Raw genomic sequence first — 27215 nt, 5'->3', positions numbered from 1 at the left:
TAAAGTCATACGGTAAAAATAAATCTCAATCCAAGCGTAGCTAAACTGTATCCTTGTTTCAATCAAAAGTTTACGATCACTATTTCTGAATGTATAGTTAAATTTTGTTTTGAAGAACTTTTTTTACTTGGGTGTGCTATCTTTTACATTTATACTTTGATACAAGTTAACTCTATTTCTTCGGTTAAAATTTCAATTTTGTTAAGATCGAGTGAAAATATTATAATAATCATGACTCCACTTTCCGCAATGATTATCATTTTTTTTTGGGGGGGGGGGGGGGGGGGGGGGGGGCGAACGATAGCTATAAATTTAAAAAAAAAATGATGCAGAGGCCCTTCAAGTATATTATATTTCTGAATTAAAACCTTGTTTTTCAAATGGGGAAATTATATTTTATGCATACAAATTGTATTTGAGAGAAAATCATCCTTTTTCGGAAAGGAGACATATACGCCCTCAGCTTTGAATGGATATTGTTTTTTTAAATTGATTTTAGCCGACAGTAAAATGATTTGAATCTTTCTATTGCATCGATTAACCAGTTTTGTGTGTGCGTGGAGTGATGGGTTTATTAATATTTATAAATGTTTCATTCTTAATTCTTAATGGCCTGTGGGTGTGGTCATTAATTATTTGATTATTTGTTTTAAAAATATTGTTTGAAAACTTTCAACACTAATAGAACCATTCTGGTTTTTTTAATTAAACTATTCTGTTTTCTGTGAAGCTAATTCGAGGATTTGTATAGTTAAAAGGCCTTTTTTAAATATATATATACAATAAAAATCCTTGGCTATGTCTATCATGTTCATGGATCTTCATGTCAACAGCCACGACCCAGCGTGATGTAATTTTTCGTTGTTACGTTATAGCATAAATTATAACAATACGCTGACACGCACTGGAATAGTGGATACACGGATGTTTTATCCAATCAAATTTGCGGTACATCGTATGTTTATACACACAATCGAACCACTGTCTGAATAATCACCGTATCACACTTATTTTTGCGGGAAAGTTTAAAATAACTAGTAAATTGGGATTTAGCAAGCCGCAAAGCAATCGTATACATAGTAAGTATTGTATAATTTCTTTATCGCAATAATCAACAATGATTAATGTTATGAAATTCTTATTGAAATTAATTGTAAATAAACTTGTCCACGCCCCCTCCCCACCAGGACATGACTCTCGAGCATGACTATTATGATCTGTTTTAGTGTTGTAAAGATTATCAGCCGTGGCTGCCGGGGATAATAAGTGATTCAGTTGTTGGAAATTTTTGTACCTTTAGTTTTTTAACAAACAAATGTCAATTTGATTTTTTTTCTCGACAGGTGAACATGTACAAGGAATATTAACACGTGTGTTACAAGCCGAGATTCCATCTGCACAGTGTGCATAATTACAAATAAGTTCGCATGCTATTTGATTTTTAAAACTGTAAAATTATAATGAAGCATCAAAATGGAAATCCAGTCATAACAAAAGATGGAATTAAGAAAAATGGACATTCTTCAAATGGAACCAAGGTATGTCTCATATAAAGTTATAAATATCGTACTAAAAATGATTCAGCTTATCTACACACGTATATAGTTGTTTCCTTACAAACTCCCATGTTGAATGTATGATAAAATGTAACAACACACACACTTAACAGCTGGAGGCTAATTATGGTCCACATGACACTACAATGTAAATATTATTTATATGATGCTATTAAGAATATATATGTATCTACACATTTCAAGTTATAGTTGCATAAATGAATAAGATATTTTCTAGTTAATTAAACTGTTGTTGAATATGATACTTGTGATACTAGGATTAGCTTGGATTTATAGATATTGATTTATCAGTGGATATGAAACTTGACAACTGAAATTTTATACCATTGAAAAAACAAAAGATAGTAAAGTTATATCTTTTTAATCCCTTTTCAAAGACCTACTGCAATATTTCATAACAGCTGAAAGAATTATTTACAAACACTTTGATATCAGTTAGTTTCTTTCTCAACGATCAGAAAAGGTAAACCTGTTGCCAAATCATAATAGATTTTTGAACAAGTTAAAAAAATCTTGGTCATTCTGTCTTTTTAACTTTTTTTTAACCCAACTTTGATAGTTTTCAAGACCTAAAACTGAATTTAAATTAATGATTAAAGTTTATCAAAATAAATGTCTAAGGTTAAAAATATTTCGCCACTTAAAAAAATGATTATTTAAAACATGGTCAAAAAGTTACGAGGTAAGATTTTGATGAAATTTTCACTGTTAAACTCACCTAAATGTGTAGAGTTTTTTATGGTTTATATTATGAAATATTTTAATGACATGTCATTACTGAGAAATCATTATTTTTATACAAAGAATGATGTTAGTGTTATTTTTCTTATATAGCTATATGAATTTTTGGTTCAGAAATTCATATTTGTCTTAAAAAGTATAAATCAACATCAAGACAGAGACATTTAAAATTTATTAATGCAAAGCAACGACAAAATTTGATGTACATGTATCTATGCATAAACATGTAGAGATACAACACACACAAAATAAAAATACAGAATGTGTTTCCCTATATCCTTTTCCCATGATTTGGTTATATGTAGAATGTAATTGGTTTAATCGGAGACATATATACACATATATGTCTCTGGTTTAATAAACTAAAGAATGTGTAGATCTATTCATATAAAGTACAAATTTGTGTAAAACACATTTTGATTTTTTCAACATCTATATAAATGTATCTTTTGTATAATATGTTTTGTGTAAATGATTGAACAGCCTATTACATGTACAATGTATTGTTTACATTCCTGAGGGGGGAAATGTTAATTTATTTGACAATGAAGAAAGACATGATATATTCACCCATTTATAAAAAATAACAAGTGTCAAATTATAAAAATTATGCTTTACATTTGTATTGATTTATCCAGTATATTTTTATTAATTAATGAAATATGCAAAAAATATAAGCTTAAACTTTGCTAATAATAAGAAAAAATGTACATGTATTCTCTGTTTTTATATACAGATACACATGTACATGCTTTCCAATAAGCAAGAAATTGCTTTGGAGACTTCAGTGAAATGTAAGATTAGATTAAGAGTTTGTTTATCAATGTTCAATAAATATGAAATTTCTCTTGTAGGTGAATACTACCAAATCATAGTACATGTATGTCACATCCAGTTTGATAAGAAAAGGGTCGACAAAAATATTCCCTTGAATTTGACAGTTATAGGAAATTAATCCTACATTTCATTGCAGTAAAAAATTTCAGAGTCATAAACATAAGCACCATTATTTTTTAATTTGGTGTTTCTATAAAATATTTTGGAAACTTGAGGTTATATGGTTACTAAAGCTGGTAAACAGGAAAGAAAGGGGTGAAAATTTGATAGGTTAACTTCCAGTGATAGTTATTATCTTATATGCAATGAAATGTTATCAGAAATTTTGTCTGTAGTACTGGACAGGATAAAACTTTACTCATGCCAAGCATTTCTTTATTTCAAACAAAGATAAATTCTGCACAATTTTTTGAAAACTGCAAATTTAACAAATTTCTAATAGGGGAAAAACAATGGTGGTATTACTCCTTGTACAAAATGTGACATAATTTTATGAATTGAATCACCTACTTATTTATCAGAGATGACAAAGCTCTCAGATACAATACATTTTATATTAGCTATCTTATGACTGATTTTCATATTGATATTTTAATCTACAAGAACTGATAATAACAGCTGTTCTAACATTTGATTTGCCTTTATGATATTGGGATTGAATTACACATCATGTAACATTTTATTTGCATATATGATATAGTGGTTGTATATACACATGTAACATGATAGTATTTGCATATATGATATAGTGGTTGTATATACACATGTAACATTATATAAGGTCCCTTAGACACACACACAGCTTTTCTTGACCAGACACTTGATTGTGATAAATTAAAACTCAAAATAAAATATTATAATATAAAAATAAATAAAATCTTGAATATGGTTAATTTGATAAACATCCATGAATTATGTCAAAAGAGGACTGAAGAAAAGCCTATTTTGGAAGATATTATGTTGACCTTTGGATACCTCTTTACTTTTTTAGCTCACCTTGCCCTAAGGGTTAATAAGACCTTTTGCCATATATTTTTGGCATTCATCTTTCTGTCTTTGTCCATCTGTTAACTTTTCCAGATATATTCCCTCTAAAACCAGTGGGCCATTTTCAACCAAGCATACCTAAACGATCCTTTAATAGCATCGTCCTGAACTTGCATGACAGAGTTCTCGAAAAGTGGTGGTCTGAAGGTTTTTACCACCAAAATTTTCAAAGGACTAACACAATTTTGGTATTTTGCAATAGAAATAATAGTGAGGACCAGCAGATTTTCTTCAAGGACTACCAGGAAAAAAAAGATTCCGAGGACTCTGGCCAAAATGCTGGCATGAACTATTTAAGGTAGATAGGGTGTCTTCCTCAATCTTGGATTGTGAAATACCAGAAAACAATCGGTCTAGATCTATAATAAAAGGTGCAAATTTTGAGAGTAGTAGGTAATTCATGTGTAAGAATTTTCATTTCAATATAGAAAATGACATATTTTATCATATTTATGGTTGTATTTTACTAAAAAACAGAATACTTTTGTTTGATTCTATATCTTCCAACTTTGTCACATAAGGGGAGGCAACTCAAATGTAAGGGCAGATAATTCACATTAAGTTACTTTTACAATAGAATGTGTTAAGAATTTATCTATTTTATTATGTAGCAAGAAAACGGGTCCGGTGACCCCATTTTTTCTTTTTCTTATCTGAAAGCATACTATTAGAGCTATCTTCTCATATTTTATCTCAAAATTCTATGGTGTAGTTTTCATTTTATGGCAGAAAATTGGGTTTTCCATGCATAATCTATACAAAATCTGTCAATTTTGCACAACCTGTAGCGTGAAAATAAGGCCCGTGACCCATTCTTTTTATTATTTTTTTTAAAAAAGCATGATATAAACTACATTTTGGCAAATTATTAAAAAATTCTATGGATTATAATTTAAACACCCCATCTACCTTAATAGTATAAAGTTTGTGTAATCAAACTGTATTTTCTTATTCAGATTGAATCTGTATGTTACAGTGTAGTGTACTACTTCTGGGACAAATTATCTTAAAAATATATAAAAAAAAATGTTTGATGACTTAAGTCTCATACAATACATATATATATATGCAATGTTTGATGACTTAAGTCTCATACAATATATGCAATGTTTTCTCAATGTACTCAAAGATTGTAAGGAAACAAGGTTTTAATCTAAATTTTATGAAGCTAAACAAAACAGTTTTAAAAGCATCAAAAACATAAAGGTCTTAGTTCTTCTTCACCTCAAAAGATATTATTCAATTGAACACATATATCGTCTATTGGTACATTGGTACATTGGTACATTGGTACGACAGATGTAATTGGTAACACAAATCAAAATCTGCTGTATGTGATTTGGAAAATCCATTGTACTACAATGTCAATCGGAAACAGAAAAAAATCTGCTGTACATGGTAGATATATAGCCAACACAATTGTTCTAATATCAATCATGAACACATATCATATTATATTTGCTGTACCTACTGTGCGAGACCCTCATAGGTAGTCAAGGTCGTTAAACACCCCTTGTAGTACTGTACTAATAGCAGGTTATAGGGTGTTTTTAGACTGCTTTGTTTTATTTCTTCATTTTCTTCTTTTCAGTCACTGCCTGAGTGCTCAAAGGTTTTCCAAGAGAATTTTGAGGAAACCCCTATTTATATAGCTGTTTTAACCTATTTATGTTATGGGATATTAGTTCTGGTAGGACACATAAGAGATTTTCTTAGAAACACTGGTCTGGAAAATGACAAGGCATGTACTGAGCCAAGGCTTACGGTAGGTATCAAACTTTGATTTGAAACTTTAATAGATTACAATAATAAATAATTCGTCATAAATAAGCTATTCTCGATATTTTCAATTCAGTTTTTCTTTCTCGAATCGGTCACCCGGAAATTTTTATTTGATATAAGCAGCATTGTCTTTGTTTAAATCCAGTAATGAAATTAAAAAAAATTTGAATGATACAAACATGACATACATAAATGTTCAATATTTTTGAAAAAAAGAGGCGAAAGATACCAAAGGGACATTCAAACTCATAAGTCGAAAATAAACTGACAATGCCATGGCTAAAAAGAAAAAGACAAATGAACAACAGTACACAAAACACAACAGAGAAAACCAAAGACTGAGCAACACGAACACCTAGAAATTTCTAGTGTGTTACTCCTGAAAATATATTTATATTAATAAACAAAATAAAATATTTCTATAATCAAGTTAGCTATTTAAAGATTGAATATTTGATTTTGTTTTCAATGTGTAGGAAATCTTTATTTATAAATTGATTTAATTTACAGTTATTAATAAAAAGTATATTTTCACCTTTTTTTTAAACTTGATGCTTGTAAACATTCTGCAAATTTCAGAACGTAAGTGTTGAGTTCGTTGATCAGTTTCTTGTTTATATTCTGTTTTTTGTTTTACATGTTCACATGTTTTTATTTTTTATCATTTAAAATTTTTGTTTATTGCTGATTCAGTCCTTTTTTAAAATGTGTGTCAGATTTATTTTTGACAATGAGTAGTGATGCAGACACACATATGATAGCAATAGGGCTGTTATATGGCAAAACTATCCCATAAATAAAAAGTAATAAAAATACAAGTTATGTATGATGTAATTTTTTCATATGTGGTTTTGTTGCCTAATTGAAAACCACTTATCCATAATACTGGTAAACAAATTGCCAGTCAAGTAAAAATCATAGAGCTCAAAGAAATACCTTTAATATTTTCTGAACTTAAAAAAAGGATTTATACCTACTGAATTTAAACCATGATGTATGGTAATAAGTATAGAATCTACATGAACGCATTCATTTTTTTCAACTACAGAAATATAATAAAGCTACCAGTCTCTTTTCATTGTTTATGGATAATTGCTAGACATAAAAGTTTCTCTTATATTTCTATTTGTTGCAACAACTCTGAGGGGTCTGTAGGTGGCCTGTTGTTAGGCTAAATTTCTGTCCCTATTCAATTTACCTTCATTTTCAGTGGCAGTCCAAAATGCCCGTCCTTCATCCAGGCCGACCCCTATTACAGGTCCATCCTTTTGTATGTATTAATTTGTTCTCGTCCTGAACATGCATGAAATGTTTGCCACTGGACGTTCAGAAGCCAATAATCATCAGTCATTGTTTTGGACAATGAAATTTAATCTAAACTACGTTAATCAAAGTACTGAAGTACTGAACATCGGATGACCGCAAGTTTTTGTGGCTGGTCAAAAGCACTTGTCACAGAAAAAAATCACTTCTCTTTACCTGAAACTGAGGTTAATGTACAGAGATATATTTTTGTCTGAGACAAGTTCGTGCGTGGATGATGAATAAATGACAGGAAATTCAACCTCACCGTAATAACTATTAAATTGTAGTGATACAAATCAGTATACACTGGTTTGTTGTTATATATTATATTAATATAACAGTTACATGTATATATAATTTTCATCCATTTGTATATCATTCTATTCTACTATTCTAATAATAGTGCTGTGCAAGTGCATGGTGGACACTCTTCTGTAAAAAGTCGATTTTTCTAAAAGATTGGATATTAGTAGGAGTTCATATTTTCCCGCAAAAACAATTACAGAGTTACCGGTCCTTGCCGGGATTGTCGCAAAATGTTCTTGAGATATTCTTCCACATGCTTTAGCACAATTTTTCGGTACGTGTGCATAGATATAATCAATGATTTTTTACATATATATATATATATATATATTTATCTAACGACAAAACATTTTCATATTATTAATTTATGTTCTAAACAAAAATATTTTTATCAGTATTCATTGAAGAGATGTATTTATAACAAATGATAAGGAATGTTAGTTCACTAGTTTAATATCTGCGTATTTATCATGTTTGTAGATCGGTTACAATCCCAAAACGAAAGTTACGTGTGCAAAATTTAGGCGATAGCAATACATCGGAATGACCTCACGGTCATCTCGATGTAAAAATGTTATACTCCCACTCACTGAGTGGTTTGGAACTTCATTATAAATGACTAGTTGTATCATGTAACCGATTTTCTGATTTGAGGGGTAGTTACTTCATGTTTGACAATACTTCAACAGTTTTTTATACCAAATGAGAATGGAATTGTTTGTTACATATTTTTTTTTTAAACCAGGGAACGACATTAAAGTGATAAAATCCTGTTATTATTAGAGTTTGTATTTATGCTGAACCATACTTGTGGTTTTGTTTGTATTTATCTTTAACCATACTTTTGGTTTTGTATTGGACTTTGTGGAATACTGTAAATACAGAAATTGTTGTGTGCATTTATTATTGCGAATTTTGAAAAATGGACAAAAATGCGATATCACTTATTGCGATTTCAGGAAAATCTGCATACAGATCTATGTATAAGATATCCGAATGCAATATTCATCCAGTCATATTATTCGCATTAATAAAAACCTTGCAATCATTTGTGAATTTACAGTACTTGCTACAATTTATTATGCTACTGTTGAACAAAGGACAATAGTTTGAGATTATTTATTAAAATTTCAGAAAATGCTGCATACAAATAATCCTATTAAAATGGGAGTTTTTTTTATTATTTGCGAAACATATTTCTAGATTCCCATAGCAATTTTCAATCAATAAAAACTTTGCACACATTACTGAATTTACAGCATTCTTTTAATAGGGATTTGTACCACTGTTTCAAAGTTGGGAAAGTTTCTATACTCGCCATGTGTACAGAAGGATTCGTGACTGCTTTAACAGACCGATCTGTGGGGTAGCAGGACCTACCATGGATGTTCTTGAAAGAACTACAAAAGATCATTGGTGGACCGCAGAGTATGTATATCATTAAGAAAGGAATAATATAGTTTTTTGGCAGAATCCAATATTTACTAATGCTTGTACTGAATGATAGTCACAATAGTTTTGCAGTTATTTATTTTGTTACAACATGTAAAAGGAAGTTCTTTGTAAAAAGTGAAAATTTGAAATATTTCATGAAGATTCCATACAGTACTGTTTTAACAGTGTATTCATGAATTTAGAAATATCGTCAAAATATATTTGTTCCTCCTTACAAATTTCCTCTGAAAGTTTGTTATAAATAATACTACACTATTTGTTCCTGTTGGAACAAATATTCTATAATACCCTTTATAATATGCCCGTTTACGGGACGTATTATGGTGTACCGTTGTCCGTCCGTCGTCAACATGTTAGACAATAACTAAAAAAGGCTTTAACCAATCTGCATGAAACTTTGTTGAATTGTTTATATCTATTGACGTGAGCTCCCTTTCGTTTTTTATAAATTTTAGATTTTAAGTTTCCGAGTTATGGGGTTTTATTCATTAAAAAAGGGGGATTTTCCAGTTTCCGGATAATAACTCAAAAACACTTTCACCAATTTGCAAGAAACTTTTGTGAATTGTTTATATCTATTGACATGAGCTCCCTTTCGATTTTTATTAATTTTAGATTTTATGTTTCCGAGTTTTGGGGTTTTATTCATTAAAAAAAGGGGGATTTTCCAGTTTTCGGACAACAACTCAAAAATGCTTTCAGCAGTTTTCATGAAAGTTTGATGAATTGTTTATATCTATTGACATAAGCTCCCTTTTGATTTTTATAAATTTTAGATTTTACGTTTCCGAGTTATGGGATTTTATTCATAAAAAGGGGGTGATTTTCCAGTTTTCGGACAATATCTTTAAAGTGCTTTGAGCAGTTTTCATGAAACTTTATTGACTGGTTTATATCTATTAAGCTAACCTCCCTTTAGTTTTTCATAAATTTCTGAAATGACATTGAGAAGTTATTGAACTTTATTCTTTAAAAAAGCGACAGGCGTATCATGCGCTCATGGCGCAGCTGTTTATTACATCAGGAGCACATACTGTAATACCTTTTTCGGAATATTTCTTCCAGTGGAACTAATATTATAAAGGAATTCTATTCCATAATACATGTAATAAGAGTACCTAAATTTTAAATATTTCATCATTTGACACATTGCTTGACCATAAAATGAAACAGAAATATATTTATAAAACTGTATTTTGTTGATTTGTAACCATTAAATATATTTTAGAGGATCATTAAGTTTGAACACAAAGTTTTCATGATACATATTTGGAAGAGGTTTACTGTCCAAAATTTTTTGCATTCTTTATCTATCTTTACATGTTCTCACTAAACATACAACTGTTCAAAAAAGAATGTTTCAAAATATTTCTTATCAGTTTCTCATGGAATTTTACCAAAAAATGTAACTCATGTTAAAAAAACTGTGGGAAAGTATTTTACAAAAAAATTAATGACTTCCATTTAAATGATTACAGGTTATATTATCAGTCAACGGTGATTATACATTTCACAAATGTCTCCAACCTCTCCAATGAGATACGGATTACCACTCAATTATATTAAATTTTCCAATATCAAAAGTGTCAAGCATGTCAAGCATTATAAGTATATGAATTAAAGGGTAAAGCAAAATGTTGTCCCAATAAGATAGATCAAAATAGTGTATCCAGGACAAAATTTCATGATTATCTATCATAATTTATATTTTGTCGCCGCTTATAAAATAATGTCCAGAGAAGGACAATTTTCCATATGTTATTTTGTCTATATGTAGACAATATATCATAGATTGATAGAAATAAAATTTTGTATTGTTGAGATTCATCCAAAGGAATTGAAAAATATGGATGTGTTAACACAAAAAAATATACTCGGGGAGTACAGAAAAACATGTGCATCTGGAAAAGATTTAAGACATGGCAGGAACTACAGGTTATCCAGATTTATTGCTGGTCCTTATCTAGATAATTTTTTATGGATTCATTGTCACGAAATTTTGTCTCATTAAAATGAAGTTAAAGAATTGATTATTTTGGACAATGATACATGTATCATTTAAGTGTTTTATTTTGATTGATAATAACAAACAAACCCAATTTAATAAATAGAGACAGTTTTAAATAAAATGTTACTTTTGCACATCACGGATGACAAGGAATACATGTAAACTTGGAATTTTTAAGTCATAAAGCTTGAACCGGAGGAAATTATTTGTTTGATTTATACAATACTTGCCTTACACAATATTTTGAGTTATAAATCTAAAAATGTGCACGCTTGTGCACTGCAGATAAGAAGTTTTTGTGCAACTTTTAACAGGAATACAAATACTTTTCATATTTCACAATTGAATTTGAATATACAAACTAAGTTTCAAATCATGAGTGAAACTGTGATAAAATTTGAAAGAATCACACAAACTTCAAATAGAGAAAGACCTGGAAAGTTGATCGGGAAAAAGTCTCCTGCTATTGCAACGCATTGTGGGCCATTCTAATCTAGACTCCACCAAAATATCACAATAAGGAATAGGATACAGTAGGTGTAAGGCCACCCTTAAGAAATTCTTTGTTTGATGTTGCCTACCCATGCCTTTTAGGGTTGGGGAGGTAGTTAGGGATTTTTTATGTTTTAGACAAGAAAACAATGTTAGAGCAGGAAAAAATATTTAAAAAAAAATTTAGGTGGGTAGGTAGTCAACATCAAACAATTTAAATTTTATTTTTGCCCTTAATTTAAAGATCAGACCACTACATTAGGTATTCTGGTATGTTAATATGTAAAACTACAAAAACATGTGAGTTTAGACAGACATATCTTTAACCTAGGCTGTCCAACATTGACACCATATTCTTATTTGTTTACAAATTGGAGCTTTTGACTGACCATAATATTATTATTTCAGTTTGACAGGCAGAAAACATAATGTGATAAATCTAGGGTCATACAATTATTTAGGATTTTCTGATTGCAAAGGTCCATGTGCAGATGCCGTTGAAAAGACAACACAAAATTATGGTATTGGAACGTGTGCAAGTAGACAAGAGTTAGGTACGTAATGCAAGGAAGAAAAATATAATATCTATAGAATATATATATATATTAGTAAATTAATAGCAGTTTTATTGAATCAAAAGTTAAAAAAATTGGACAACATTGGGTTCATTATTATTTTTGAGGTACCTATTTTTGTTGTTAAATGTAAACCACAAATTTAAATGTACAACAAAGAATAAATTATATATAGACATTGGCAAAACCATCAACTGTAATATACAATACAAATACTATATTAAATCCAATTAAAGGGCCTGTTTCCCAGCATATACATATATATGTCTATTATTGATTATACAGTAATTTTTAAGGTATATTAATTTGAAAATAAATATATCAATACATGTATAACTATCCTCCATACAAGATGGTGTTTTAAAAAAAAAAAAAAAATATAATAGAATATAGAATATTAACCCTTTGTAATACATAAAACATATTAAATAACATCACTACTACATGTATATTTAGACACTGGAATGCAAATTTTCTCTTATTTAAAAAAAAAATACTAATAAATCTTGACACTGATATATTGACATTTTCAGATTCCCTAGACATCAAATAAATAAACTGTTTGTACTTTGAAATATAAGGGAAGTTTCCTCAATACATGAAAATAAATGATTCTGCAGTATCTTCAATTACAACATTAACAAAAAATTGATAAAAGAACAACTGAAGAAATGATACAGTGAACAACACAAAAGGACATCTTTTGATTCCTCCCCCTCTCCTCCATAATGATGCCTTTTAATGCTCCCATTTTACTCAGCATGACACCTTTTGAAGCCAGTCTGACAAAAGCTAGCCCCCACTATCCACTAGCTACAAATGCAAGCGAGAAGTGGGGCTGGCTTTAGTCGGACAGTTTTAAAGCCTACCACTTTATTCCATAATGAAAACTTTGGATGTACTTGGATAATTATCTGAAATGAATTTCCTTGATGAAAGAATATTTTTCACCATGCATTATTCTTTAAACTTGATTTTTTTTTGAATGGCCATTGTCAAGATTTAAAATGATTTTTATTTTATTAAAGTTTAGTTTCAACATTTTATTGAAACATCCTATGTGAAAAGGGTATATAAATAATATCCATGGTTACAGAAAACACAAGTTGTCTCCCTTTGTATATCTAATATGAAACATGAAAAAATGATGTATGAAAACCCAGTAAAGATTTGGATAGTTGTCTCATATACATCAATAGTACATCTTTTAGCTCAGCCAAGCAATTTAGATAGTATGAGATACATATATATTAATATTTTTTATGCCACACCTATGATAGTAGTAGGGGCATTATGTTTTCTGGTCTGTGCGTCCGTCCATTAGTTAGTTGTCTCACATACATCAATACTATCACGGTGCAGGCGGTGTTGCCACGATGTCACAGAAGCAAGGGTTCAAATCCTGCTGAGAGAAGAACAAATGCATCCATAAGCCTGAAAAATATTTTGTACATCTTGTAGCTTTAATACAAACATGGTTACACAAACAAAATATCAGCTGCAAAATATATATGACTTTGAAAATCTCATGGTATAAATAATATTAAAACAGAGTTAAATAATCGTTATTGATTGTAAGATATGTATTTCATACTATTTAAATTCCTTCTAGGAAAACAGCAAACATGGTTAAAAGTTAAGTTAAGTTTAGAGATCAACAAATTAATTTACAAGGGGAGATAATTCAGATTTAAAATATGGTTAAGTCATTTTTTGTTAGTATTTTATGAATATTTTTTTTGTTAAAATTTATTTTCTACTATTTTACCTTGAAATTCTACCAACTACCTTTTTTTCTGTTCTGTGCATCTTTCTCCCTCTAAATTCCTTACAAATTATGAAACTGTTGCATAACCCGTAGAAAGAAAGTTCCCTTTTGACTTATTTTTTTTTTTATGGGACTTTTAATAGTCAATTTTTAAACATTATTTTTGTGTTTAGGATATCATCATGCAACCTTTTCTAACTGGCCATTTGACTGAATTCTGATAAAAAACCTTCTAAATGTTCTATTTCATTCTTGCAACAATTTCTATATGCACAAGAAGGGCATGTCATGTGCTCCTGGTCCATATGTTGATTCTTAAATGTTACATTTATATTAGTTTTTAGTAAATGAATTGTTATACAATTACTTTTCAGGATACATAGATATACATCAGAAACTAGATAATCTTGTAGCCGAATATCTTGGGATGGAGGCAGCTATCACTTTGCCGATGGGATTTGCTACTAATGCAATGAATATGCCAAGTCTTGTTGGAAAGGTAATGATATTATAGAAAACAAAGGATATGGGGTATCCATTCATGACACAAAATCAGTACATGCACAGCAAAAAAACTTAATAAGCAAAGGAACAGTGCTTTTATTGCTGTTCTTCATCTCAAATTCACAGTGAGGCCTTCAACACCTCAATGCAAGTTTAAGACGGCCCCTAGCACCGGAATTCTTGCATTTTAAGATTGATGACCATGATATTGACATCAATGGGCTCAAGTTTGTGCTATACTTTTTATCAAAACCTTATCTCATATTAAAAAGTATAAATGTAAATCATAAATTCTGATCTTATTCAGCTCTAGTTTTATTTTATTTTCTTGATATGTAAAATAAGACTGGTTATTTTACAAAAATGTGAACCAAGCAGTAATATTTTTTTAACCTCAATTTTTTAATGCACATTATTGTTTTGGTATTTTCAGGGCAGCCTTATCCTAAGTGATGAATTGAATCATGCTTCCTTAGTACTAGGATCCAGGTTATCAGGTGCTTCAATCAAAACTTTTAAACATAATGGTACGTATATCACAGCCCGGAAAGAAGTATATCGACTGAGGACAAAGTCTGAGGTTCATATACTTCTTTAGGTCAATATGTCCTTGTATCGACATCATGCAAAGGCTTCAAGTGTTATATTATTATTGTCCATATGCAGAAAAATAGAGCCAACATTTATTTGATTGCGTCACAAAGTGTTTAGGTTTTTATACGACCGCAAAAATTCAAAATTTTTTGGTCGTATATTGGTATCACGTTGTCATCAGCTTCGTCCAAATACAGATGGTTTCCAGATAATAACTTTAGTATAAGTAAATAGAAATCAATAAAATTTTAACACAAGGTTTATAACCACAAAAAGAAGGTTGGGATTGATTTTGGGGGTTATGGTTCCAAAGGTTTAGGAATTAGGGGCCAAAAAGGGGGCCCAAATAAGCATTTTTGCAGTTTCCAGACAATAACTTGTGTTTAAGTGTATGAATCTCTCTGAAATTATACCACAAGTTTCCATACAACAAATGGATGGTTATGGGGGGTTATGGCTCAAACCATTTAGCAATTAGGGGCAAAAAAGGGGGAAAAACAAGGGTTTTTATGGTTAAAGGACAATTTAGACAATTTAAAAGCAGTGTAAGGGAAGTAATCCAATCCATTAAAAGAATACTGTTGTATATAGGTTTGATTACCTCCCTTACACTGCTTGTAAATTATGTATTAAGAAATGATGATTGTCTTGAGATGATTAGCTGTGAATTTATTTTTAGAAGTTACTATTAATTAATATTAATTTTAACCATGACTGTATGTCATTTTATATTTTAATATTTTATGATGTATTTAAATGAGTAGTTATGGTTGCAAACTCCATTAGAAATTTAAATTGAGATTATTTTTGGAATAAGAGAAAGGGGGAGTTGAAAAAAATTTCTTCACATATTTTTTTTTGGGGTGGGGGGGGGTTAATATTCAACAGCATAGTGTATTGCACAAAAGCAAAAAATTGAATATAAATTCAAATCATATAACCAATTTGAAGTTCTTTGACTACAGTTATTCTGTATCAGAAACCTATTATGTGTCAAAAATTTAATTACAATCCAAATTCAGACCTGTATCAAGCGTGAATATTGTGTCCATTTTGGCCCCAACTTTTCAGGGTTGGACATCTGTGGTCGTATCCAGCTGCGCTCAGCGAAGCAATTTATTAGATTTCTATTTTTAGGTATTTTAGAAATATATGTGCTATATCACTGGTCTATCTGCTGTTTTCTGTCTACCTTTGAAAATACAGTTGAACATGAATGAATCAAATTAGTTTGAATATACAAAATAACAATATTATGGAATACACTTGATTCCAAAACCTCAACTTTCCTTCTGTACTTGGGGGGCCTTGGTGGCCAAGTGGTCTAAGTAGTTCATCTAGTGATCACAAGTCTGTCAACACTGAGATTTCAGTATGCAGAGTGCTTAGAGGAGATCAGATTTAAGGAAGGGTTGATGTCACATTTTTGGTCTTGTCTTCATTTAAAAAATTTAGTTTGGTGGTTAGCGTTTCAAAATAATAAGAGTATGGTTGGTGAATGAAAAATCCAATTGAAAATAATCTTGCTTTATTATAAAGTTGACTTAAATTTGACCTTTTATGTTATTTCTTTTAGATATGGCAGATTTAGAAAAGAAGCTTAAAGCAGCAGTTGTAGATGGTCAACCGAGACGAAGTCGAGCTTGGAAAAAAATATTGATTGTGGTTGAAGGAGTATACAGGTTAGAATTTTTGTAAATTCTCTCCCTCATCTTCCTCCTCCTCCCCCTCCTCCAAAAAAAAAAATATCAAGAAATTAAAACCTAGATAAATCAAACCAAAAGAAAGTATGTCATTGAATAAAAGGAGATGTTGAGAAAAGGTCAATGAGACAGCAACCAAACAACACAACAAAGAAACAAAAAGATGTCTAGAGGGCAATATATGACCTTCAGTATTTGACAAGTGTACCCTATGTCAAGTTAGGTTTAGATGTGACTTGCTATTTAAGGCGGTAGGCAGGGGGGTTTTCAATTTGCATAGATTTAAATGATATTGTATATTTTTTCAGTATGGAAGGCTCAGTCATACGCCTACCAGAAGTCCTGCAATTAAAGAAGAAATACAAAGCCTATGTATACTTAGACGAAGCTCATAGTATTGGTGCTATAGGTAACACTGGTAGGGGTGTAGTTGATTATTTTGGACTCGATCCAAAGGACGTGGATGTAATGATGGGAACATTTACTAAGAGTTTTGGTGCTGCCGGAGGATATATTGCTGGAACTAAGGTATGTAAGTGGAGAGCATAATTGTCACTAGAAAATCACATTTTCTCCTCCAGGACACGAAACTGGAACCTCTGTGAACTGACTGAGCTTAAGAAGTACTTCCCTAGCTCAACTGATTACGAATATTTGATAAATGTAATTTTCAGACAATATTACCATTGTAAAAATAAAGAGTCGTGGTGTGATTACTCATAAGAAAACTTTCCACTAGAAGACCAAAGAGCAAGGATTTGAACAACTACAGGTCACTATACAGGCTTCAACAATCCACAAAACTCACATCTTATAGTAAGCTATAAAAAGGTCATGCATAAAAAACGTAAAAAAAATACACCAGTGAAAACTAACAGCCCAATTTAAGCTAAAAACAATGATGAAAAACAGTTATTACAAATAGCAACCACCGAGTAAGAGTTTAAAGATTAATTTTCTTACATACAGGAGTTGTTGAGACAGACATTTTTATCTTTTCACATAATCATATAATTTTTTGCATGTTCAAGTACACAATATTCATATTCATGACTTAATTTTGGCTTTTGACCTCAAGATTAATTTCTTTTTTTTGGGGCATTTTAGCATTCCAGGCCAGAACTCTTTTATCATTTAACCTATACACTTCAGATAGTTTGCATTTTGATAGAATAAGATAAAATCACACCTACCATTGTAATTGACTGTGAACTAATCAGTTAATTAGTGACTATTTTTTGTTTGTTCTCCTCATAAAGCCATACTGTAAACCAACTTATTTTCGCGAGTAAAACAATAACGCGAAAATAAATCGTCGTGAACATGTAAAAATTAGATCGTTCCTTATTCAACTACTTCAAGTAAATTAGAAAATCACAAAATTAAATCGCCTTGAAAAGGGATAGAAAGGGCTTAACGTGAAACAAAGTATCCACAAAAATAAGTTTGTTTACAGTATCTGCCCAAATTTTGTATTGAAAGGGAGACAACTGTGTCAATTTAATAAAATAGTTCTAGTGTTTCTATTTTCTTTGCAGCAACTGATAAATCACTTACGTCTACATTCCCATTCGTCAATGTATTCCCCTACAATGTGTCCAGGAGTTTGTCAACAAATTTTATCGTCAATGTCTATAATGATGGGGAGGGACGGTACATTAGAAGGTTTGTATGTATGACAACTTACATTCACATTGGTCAAGATTTTATTATTGAGCATGCAAAGAAACCTGGTAATATAAGGTAAATTAACCATGCAATCTCTTTTGAATAGCAACAAGTTTCAAGTTAACTTGAGTTTTTTTAATTCTTATTTGATCACTGTTGGCGGAAAGCAAATTAAATGAAAAAAGTTGAAATTCTGTAAAATGCAAATATTTGGCCCTCAATCACTTTCATTTTGTGTACAAAAGTACTGTTTCCTTTGGCTGTTGTGGTCTCTAGATGAAGCTACTGGTCTGGGGAAACTACATTAAAAGAAAAAAACCTCTTCCAACCATTAGACATTTGCCAAAAATATTTTTGAAAGCAACTTGTGATTGTTAAACTCTAGTGAATGCCGTTTGCTACCTTGACATTAATAACAATCAATTGAAAAAGCCAAAAATACTAAAAAAAACTTTAAACCATACAAAAACAGTTTACCACAATGTATCAGATTGCATTTGATTGCTTGTCAGTCCAGTTTGATGAAAAAAAATGGCATGTAAACAGTTGAAAAAGCATGTTTTATTACACAGGAAAAGGGTGTTAGTTTGTGACATACTATAGAAACACATTACAAAATCAGACATATCAGTTAAATATATGAATCTGTTGACCAGTCAACATTATCTTTTCCAAATGTAAACTTGTAAACAATTTGTTTTGGTCTGTCAAATGAATAAGCTTTATTAAATGAAACGAAACAAGATATTGCTTTTCATTCTTTTTTTTTTGCTCACCTGACCGGAAGGGTCAAGTGAGCTTTTCTCATCACTTGGTGTCTGTCATCTGTTGTCATCCATCAACTTTTACAAAGATCTTCTCCTCTGAAACTACTCGGCCAATTGGAACTAAATTTGCCCACAATCATTATAGTTTTTAAGTTTTATAAATGTGTCTGATGATTCTCCCTGCCTACAACATGGCTGACATGGCTAAAAATAGAAAATAGGGGTAAAATGCAAGTTTTGACTATTATCTTAAAAACTGCTTTAGATACAGAAAATCAAACAGGGAAGAAATTTTCAAAATGTTGATATCTATCTTATAAAAATAAGGAGATGTGGTATGATTGCCAATGAGACAAATATCCACCAAAGTTCAAATGAAGTGGATGTAAGCAATTATAGGCAACCGTACAGCCTTCAACAATAAGAAACCCATACCGTATGGTCCGCTATAAAAGGCCCTGACATGAAATATATGAAACAATTCAATTGAGAAAACTAACGGCCTTATTTATAACAAAACAATTATGTCCATTTCCATCAAAACTGTGAGAAGACTTCTTATAGGAGTTATTGCCCTTTAATGATGATTTTTTTTAACCACTTTTTTTTATCTTTTGCCTGTTATCTTGAAAACTATAAAAGATAGAAAGACTTTGAATAGCAAAAATATCTGCAAGGTAAGATCTACAAATAAGTGAATATTGCTGAAATTGTTAGTCAATTCTTTTTAGGACAATTGGTACTAATCATAAATCATATTCTAGTCTTCAATTTTGGATAGGGTCCATTGTTGAAGATGCATTTAGGCCTAGGTGGGCAACACAAGCTCTTTAGAGCCTCTAGTTTAGACAATTCAGCCAATATTGTTTCTCTGAGATGTTTATTAATGTTCATTTTTTTAGGCAAGAAAAGAATAGAGCAGTTAAAATGGAATACCCGATATTTTAGAAGAGAGCTAATAAAAAAAGGTTTTATAGTATATGGAAATGACAACTCACCTGTAGTGCCTTTACTAGTATTCTTCCCTACAAAACTAGGGTAAGTATCAAGGAGGAAATGATGACTCACCTGGAGTGCCTTTACTAGTATTCTTCCCTATAAAACTAGGGTAAGTATCAAGGAGGAAATGATGACTCACCTGGAGTGCCTTTACTAGTATTCTTCCCTATAAAACTAGGGTAAGTATCAAGGAGGAAATGATGACTCACCTGGAGTGCCTTTACTAGTATTCTTCCCTATAAAACTAGGGTAAGTATCAAGGAGGAAATGATGACTCACCTGGAGTGCCTTTACTAGTATTCTTCCCTATAAAACTAGGGTAAGTATCAAGGAGGAAATGATGACTCACCTGGAGTGCCTTTACTAGTATTCTTCCCTATAAAACTAGGGTAAGTATCAAGGAGGAAATGATGACTCACCTGTAGTGCCTTTACTAGTATTCTTCCCTATAAAACTAGGGTAAGTATCAAGGAGGAAATGATGACTCACCTGTAGTGCCTTTACTAGTATTCTTCCCTACAAAACTAGGGTAAGTATCAAGGAGGAAATGATGACTCACCTGTAGTGCCTTTACTAGTATTCTTCCCTATAAAACTAGGGTAAGTATCAAGGAGGAAATGATGACTCACCTGTAGTGCCTTTACTAGTATTCTTCCCTACAAAACTAGGGTAAGTATCAAGGAGGAAATGATGACTCACCTGTAGTGCCTTTACTAGTATTCTTCCCTTCAAAACTAGGGTAAGTATCATATTGTTTAAAGTTACTGTGGTATTATTTACTTTTGTTGGTATGAATTTTTGTTGAAAATCATGTATTTGTTGATAATGATTTCACGGAATTGCCAAAGTATTCATAAAAGCCTATAGAAAAAGATACTTCATTAAAAATTTAAATTTATATTTTAACTTTATCCATGACAACCGCAAAAATTAGTACCAAATCAAATAATTATGAATTCAAAGTATACAGAGTCGAGTATTGTAGTGATTCCATTTGTAATTGCAAGACATTTTTTTTCTCTGGTAAAATGGAGTAACGTGTCTTTGATCAAAAGAACAGGTAAAATCAAGATTTGATAAAAAAGAATAAAAATACTTCATCAGTTTTTCAAAAAATGAATTCTTTTTATCATGAATATTATTTCTGGAAAGAAAACCCCGAGTTGGAATTTCTGAAAAACGATACACTCTGTATTTGACTTACCGAATAAATGCACCGAAGTATTATTTTTTGCCATGCATTAGGCACTAGTGATGAAAAAGGTATTTTTGGTAGGGGCTTAATAATTTTTTGAACCAAATATTTGATTTTTGATTCAGCCATGCTGGATCTGTGATAACTCCGGATTTGGAGATGGTGCAGAATTCTAAGTTGAAGACATATCATGAAAATAATTATGTGTTTCTATGACTTGCAGAAACTTTATACAACATTTTAATCATCAACTGCAAACTTTTAATATGTTATTGTCCCCCGCGCAACGCGTTGCGTGGAACATAGAAAAAACAGGTGTCTGTCTGTCCGGTCTTGTTAGCGCTCTCACATGAACAGTTCTTGGCAGATTTTTATGAAACTTATATCATAGGTTTATATCAGCAATGTCTTGGACGAGTTCAAAAATCAGTGCCAGTCAATTATTTTTAAAAGAGTTATGCCCCTTCCAAACATTAATTATATGGAAAATTGCATTATTAGCGCTCTCATGTTAACAATTCTTGCCAGATTTTTATAAGACTTATATCATAGGTTTATATTAGCAATGTCTTGGACAAGTTCAAAAATCAGTGCCGATCAATTATTTTTGAAAGAGTTTTGCCCTTAGAAACATTAATTATATGGAAAATTGCATCGTTAGTGCTCTCATGTGTACAATTCTTGCCAGATTTTTATGAAACTTATATCATAGGCTTATATCAGCAATGTCTTGGAAGAGTTTGAAAATCAGTGCAGATCAATTATTTTTAAAAGAGTTATGCCCCTTGGAAACATTAATTATATGGAAAATTGCATCGTTAGCACTCTCATGTTAACAATTTATATCATAGGTTTATATCAACGATGTGTTGGATGAGTTCGAAAATCAGTGCTGATCAATTATTTTTAAAAGAGCTATGCCCCTTGGAAATATAACTTGTATATAAAATTGCCATATGAGTGCTTTAATGTGTACAATTCTTGCCAGATTTTTATGAAATTTATATTATAGGTTTATTTCATCAATGTTTATGATGAGTTCAAAAATTAGTGCAGATCAATTGTTTTTAAAAGAGTTATGTCCCTTTGAAATATTGACATTAACATTCTTGTCAAAATCATTGAATTGCATATGTTTCTGAAAAAAAAGATGTAAAAAAATCTGACAGTGTCTTCAATTGAAATACAGAAATAATTTGCATCAATATTGCAAAATTCTCCATCTTCGGGCAGTAGAAAAGAAATTTTACAGTGATATTATGGAAATGAAAATAACAAAAGAAATATTGAAAGTATAGTCAGAAAAAATCTTAGACTATTTACAAAATTGGCTGGATCACAACAACCACGATGCTTTGATTTAAAGATTTGCATGAGTGTAGGTTGTAAGAGAAACAGTGTCTTTCAACCTCTATAATTTTTTTGTCAATAAGAACAAAATAATTAATAATGAAATTATATTTCAGAGCTATCAATAGAATGTGCATAGAGAAAGGTTTAGGGATATGTGTCGTAGGCTTCCCTGCTACTCCAATTATAGAGTCACGTGCTAGACTATGTTTATCGGCAGCTCATACTAAAGAAACACTAGATAAGGTATGTGTTACAAACAATTTACAAATGTCAATACCTTAAAAAAAGAGGGGTAAGAGACCGAAGGGAGAATCAAACTCATAAGTTGTAGAAAGACCGACAAAATCATGGCAAAAAAATAACAAAAAGACAAACAACCGTATACAATACACTTCACAATAAACAAGACTGAGCAAAACAAACCCAACCTAAAGCCTGTGGTGATATAAGGTCCACCAGAAAGGTAAGGGCTATTCCATTAAAATGTATGTGGAAGGGTAGGAAGGGACTTTCAAAATATCCCTATAACCAAGAACCATTATTTAGATAATTTTGCATAATGGTAAAAGACTCATACTGAAAAAAGACAAATGACCCACATTCAATAATTAAACTTCCCTTCCTACCCTCCCACATACATTTTAATGGAATAGCCCTAAGCATATCTTCCTCAACATGGCTCCCATTATGTTGATAATGGTAGATATTTTCAAATATGTTAACAGGGGATCATATGTTGATTCTTAGAAAGTACGACAAAGAAGACAGTTACCTTAGTCTATTTTCTGCTCTTTGGTCGGGTTGTTGTCTCTTTGACACATTCCCTCTTACCATTCACTATTCTATAAAAGAATTGAGACATGTGAAAAAAGAAGATGAGACAAATATGAAAGTGAAGATTCAACACTAAAACCCAAGCTTAGGGTATACAAATTTCCTTTCTAGCCTCAAATTATATCAGGTGCTCCAGAAGGGTAAACTTTGCCTGTAACACCTGTCATGTTGCTTTGTGGTAGAATATTTTGAAAGTTTTTTGGGAGGGGAATTGATTATTATATATTTAATTTTGACAATGTTTCTTTGTCCCAGTTTTAACATTTTCAATTTTTTGTATCTCAAAAACTATCATATGCAACTATCCCTTGAAATATTAAGAATTTTTTTTAAAGATGCTGAAATGCTTCAAAATATTATACACTGAATATTGACTTTATTATGCATATATTTCAGGCTATTGCTATTTTAGACGAAGTTGGTGACGAGCTCATGTTAAAATACTCGAGGAAGAAGGTTTAAGTGGGAGTGAAATATAATTAGCAGCTGTTCTGTCAAGAGTACCTTCATGTTTTTTCATAATTTTCATCGTTTTCAGAAATGTATAAAATTCCTGTCTGTAAAAATCTGAATACAAGATTTCATGATAATATGCAACATAAACAGAAAATAACTTGGGTTAACAAAGATTCCAGATTATTTGAAGGAACAGGTCTTTCCATTTTTTTTCTGGAAAATGTTGCACTTTGCCACCCAGAACACATTTATATGAGAATGCTTTATATACAATGTGATGAAAAGGTTTATAGATCAGCATCTATTATAAATTGATAAAAGTGTTTACCGATCGTTAATATGTTCGGTTGTGATATATGATAGAATGTGTTGAAATTAATGTAGTTACTTATATTTCTGTTATTTGTACTTTGAAAAGAACTTGTTTTATTATCTGAAGGCTGTTCTATGAAAACATACATCTTACACAGGAAAGTCACTTTGAAAATAGGGTAACCATCTATAAGACGCAATTGTAGAGTTTGTCATACACTTTCACTTTACAAAAACATCATTGAGATTTCTAAGTGGTCCCATTTATGTATTCATAATACAGCCTTGAATGTATGCAGTTTCATATAAAAAAATATATCATAAGAAGTCATGCTCAAAGAAGGTTAAAATGGTTGAAGATTTTTTTTTACATCTTCGTGACCTCAGGGTGCTATTTTTTAGGTTTTGTTTGTCTTGTTGGTTTGCTGACTTGCTGTTGTTATTTTTATTTTGGCAATTTAGATTTTGCATAGCTCATTAATTGATGTATCAATCATTGGTTCAGTAGAATTTTTTATGTGCCATAAATAAATTTAAACCATTTAAATCATATTGATTTTATATTATTGAAAATTCTTATTGACATAGAAAATCCACACAATTAAGAATTACAGTGGAGGAAATCAATGATTTATTGAGAACTTTCAAAATTAATTAAGTTTTTGAACACCCATAATCTACTATCATTAAATGTTTTGAAAGGCAAAGATGGTCTAAGGATGATTCTGTGGAAAAAGAGAAGACAACTCTTGATATTGTGTGCCATATTTAAATTATGTAGTTCACAGTAAAATCTAAACCCCCACCCCCTCATCAATCCTGTCATCCATAGATGACTAAATGTCAAAGATTTTCAGAAGTAATGCATACAAATATATTGCAATTATCTGATGTAAGTTTTTCTCATGTTGAATTACATTATTACTTGAACAATAGTTAATATTGCATAATTTAATCTTGTGTTATTATATTTAGATACTGTTGGCATGTTATTATATTTAGATACTGTTGGCATGTTATTATATTTAGATACTGTTATTTATTGAGAAGCAGCTATTGATCATTTATTGACTCCTTGATTTTGAAAATCATTATATTTAATAAATTTATTACATAACCTAATGACATTGAGATGACAATGTATTCAATTTTCTCCTTAAATATTTGTCCTCAGTCTTAATTTTACTTAATGTAACTCAGGGGCGATTCCAGCCATTTGTAAAAGGGGAGGGGGTTCCAACTTCATGTCCCCATTCAAATGCATTGATCGTCAAAAAAAAGGGGGGATTCAACCCCCACCCCCCCCCTCCTGGATCCGCCACTGTAACTGCACAACAGGTGGCATCATTTCAACAGCCTAAACCAAAAAGATATTTTCCCACAAGATTTTGATGTTATTCATATATTTTATTAAAATCAGAATTGACCACTGTGGATACTTTTCTACTTGAATTAGTATAAGTAATTGATAGGAAAAAAATATGACTTTTATTTTCCTGAAAATTATTTTATTTTTGTATAATCCTATAAAATATGAGTTTCTATATTTATATGTTATCATTATGACATAATTGTTGATATATGATTACTTAAATGGCCAGTTTTATGTTTATATAGCGATAAGCTTGAAATGAATTCTGACATGTTGGAGACTATTTGATGGAAGAGGTCAAATATTGGCTCTTTTATTTTTTTCTTTGTTTATAGCATTTCAAATACATACATATTTTTTTAGCTTTATTTTACTAGATACTCATGCAAAATGTTTTCTTATATTTATTTGATTTAATAGAAAATTTAATAGTTTAAGGTGTTTTCAGATAGTTATTTGTTTACTTAGATACTTTCATTATGAAAGAGAGGAAAGTCAATGAGACAGCAATCTGACAATGAAAATGGTTAAAAGACATCTAGAGGGCAGAAGATAGACTGACACAATAGCCTTAACTGTTTTCAAAATCATACGTGTAACACACATAAATTTAGACAAACAACAGTATACAAAACACAACATAGAAAACTAAAGACTGAGCAACACAAACCCAACCAAACACCGGGGAGATCTCAGGTTCTCCAGAAGGGTAAGCAGATCCTGCTCCACTAGTGGAGATAAGGTTACTAGTACTTCTTTTGAGCAGTTTTATTCACGTATGGGCGACATTAGAAATGTCAATTTGCCGCATTGTTGGGTCATTTTAATTATTTATTATTGAAGTTAGAGTACTGATACAATGAGCCTCCTCATGGGGTTTTTGTTATGTGATTTCTTGGACACCCCCATGAGGGGCCTCTACAATAGCTATATGATTCACAACTGCAATGATCAACAAGTAATTAGAGGCAAAGATGGGGTAATTGGAATCCCCACCTCTTGATGACAATATTAATTGACAAAATAAACTGCTTTTGTCTTAAATAATCAAGCAGACACTTTATTACAAATCAAATCATATCAAATTATTTTATTGGTGTAAATCCCAATACAGGAATGATACCAGCTGACATTTACAAAATTCAAATACAAAAATAAAGACAAATATACAGAGACATATTTTCTCAATGATAAGAGACAAATATTTTATATCTACATTGAGTGGAGGTGTTATTAGGGGCCCCGCATTGTAGCAGGTTGCCCTATAGTGATCAGTCTGCCCGTCCATCCATAACAAATTGTGTCCGCTTTATATCTAGAGAACCGTTATAATTCATACTTTATACTTGACATGTATATTAACCAACACTAGAGGGTGTGTCATAATGTATGTACAACTTCTTAGGCCAAATATAACACTTTAACTAAAAAACATAGAATAAAATCACTCTCAGCACATAACGAGAAAATGTAATAACTTAAAAAAGTGCTACATATCAGCTTATCAATACACATTTTTTACCACAAGTTATTTACAGCGGGGCCCACAGAGATGGCTCCCATCT

At 31.0% G+C, this 27215-nt stretch overlaps 1 protein-coding gene across 1 annotated transcript; it reads left to right on the top strand.

Moving 5' to 3' along the window:
* Positions 1-1220: 1220 nt before the first annotated feature.
* LOC127739226 (serine palmitoyltransferase 2-like) lies at positions 1221-26087 on the top strand. Its single transcript, XM_052250841.1, has 12 exons — positions 1221-1538; positions 5794-5967; positions 8869-9023; positions 11959-12104; positions 14268-14392; positions 14831-14924; positions 16568-16673; positions 17003-17222; positions 18233-18359; positions 20032-20167; positions 22790-22919; positions 23907-26087. Exons 1-12 carry the CDS (start codon positions 1461-1463, stop codon positions 23970-23972), a joined length of 1557 nt encoding a protein of 518 aa, XP_052106801.1. The 5' UTR covers positions 1221-1460; the 3' UTR covers positions 23973-26087.
* The last annotated feature ends 1128 nt before the right edge of the window (positions 26088-27215 follow it).

This window comes from Mytilus californianus, unplaced genomic scaffold (genome assembly GCF_021869535.1).
Source record: "Mytilus californianus isolate M0D057914Y unplaced genomic scaffold, xbMytCali1.0.p SCAF_4, whole genome shotgun sequence".
NCBI lineage: Eukaryota > Metazoa > Mollusca > Bivalvia > Mytilida > Mytilidae > Mytilus > Mytilus californianus.
The sequence above is the reverse complement of the archived record's forward strand: the minus strand, read 5'-3'. Positions and strand labels throughout refer to the sequence as shown.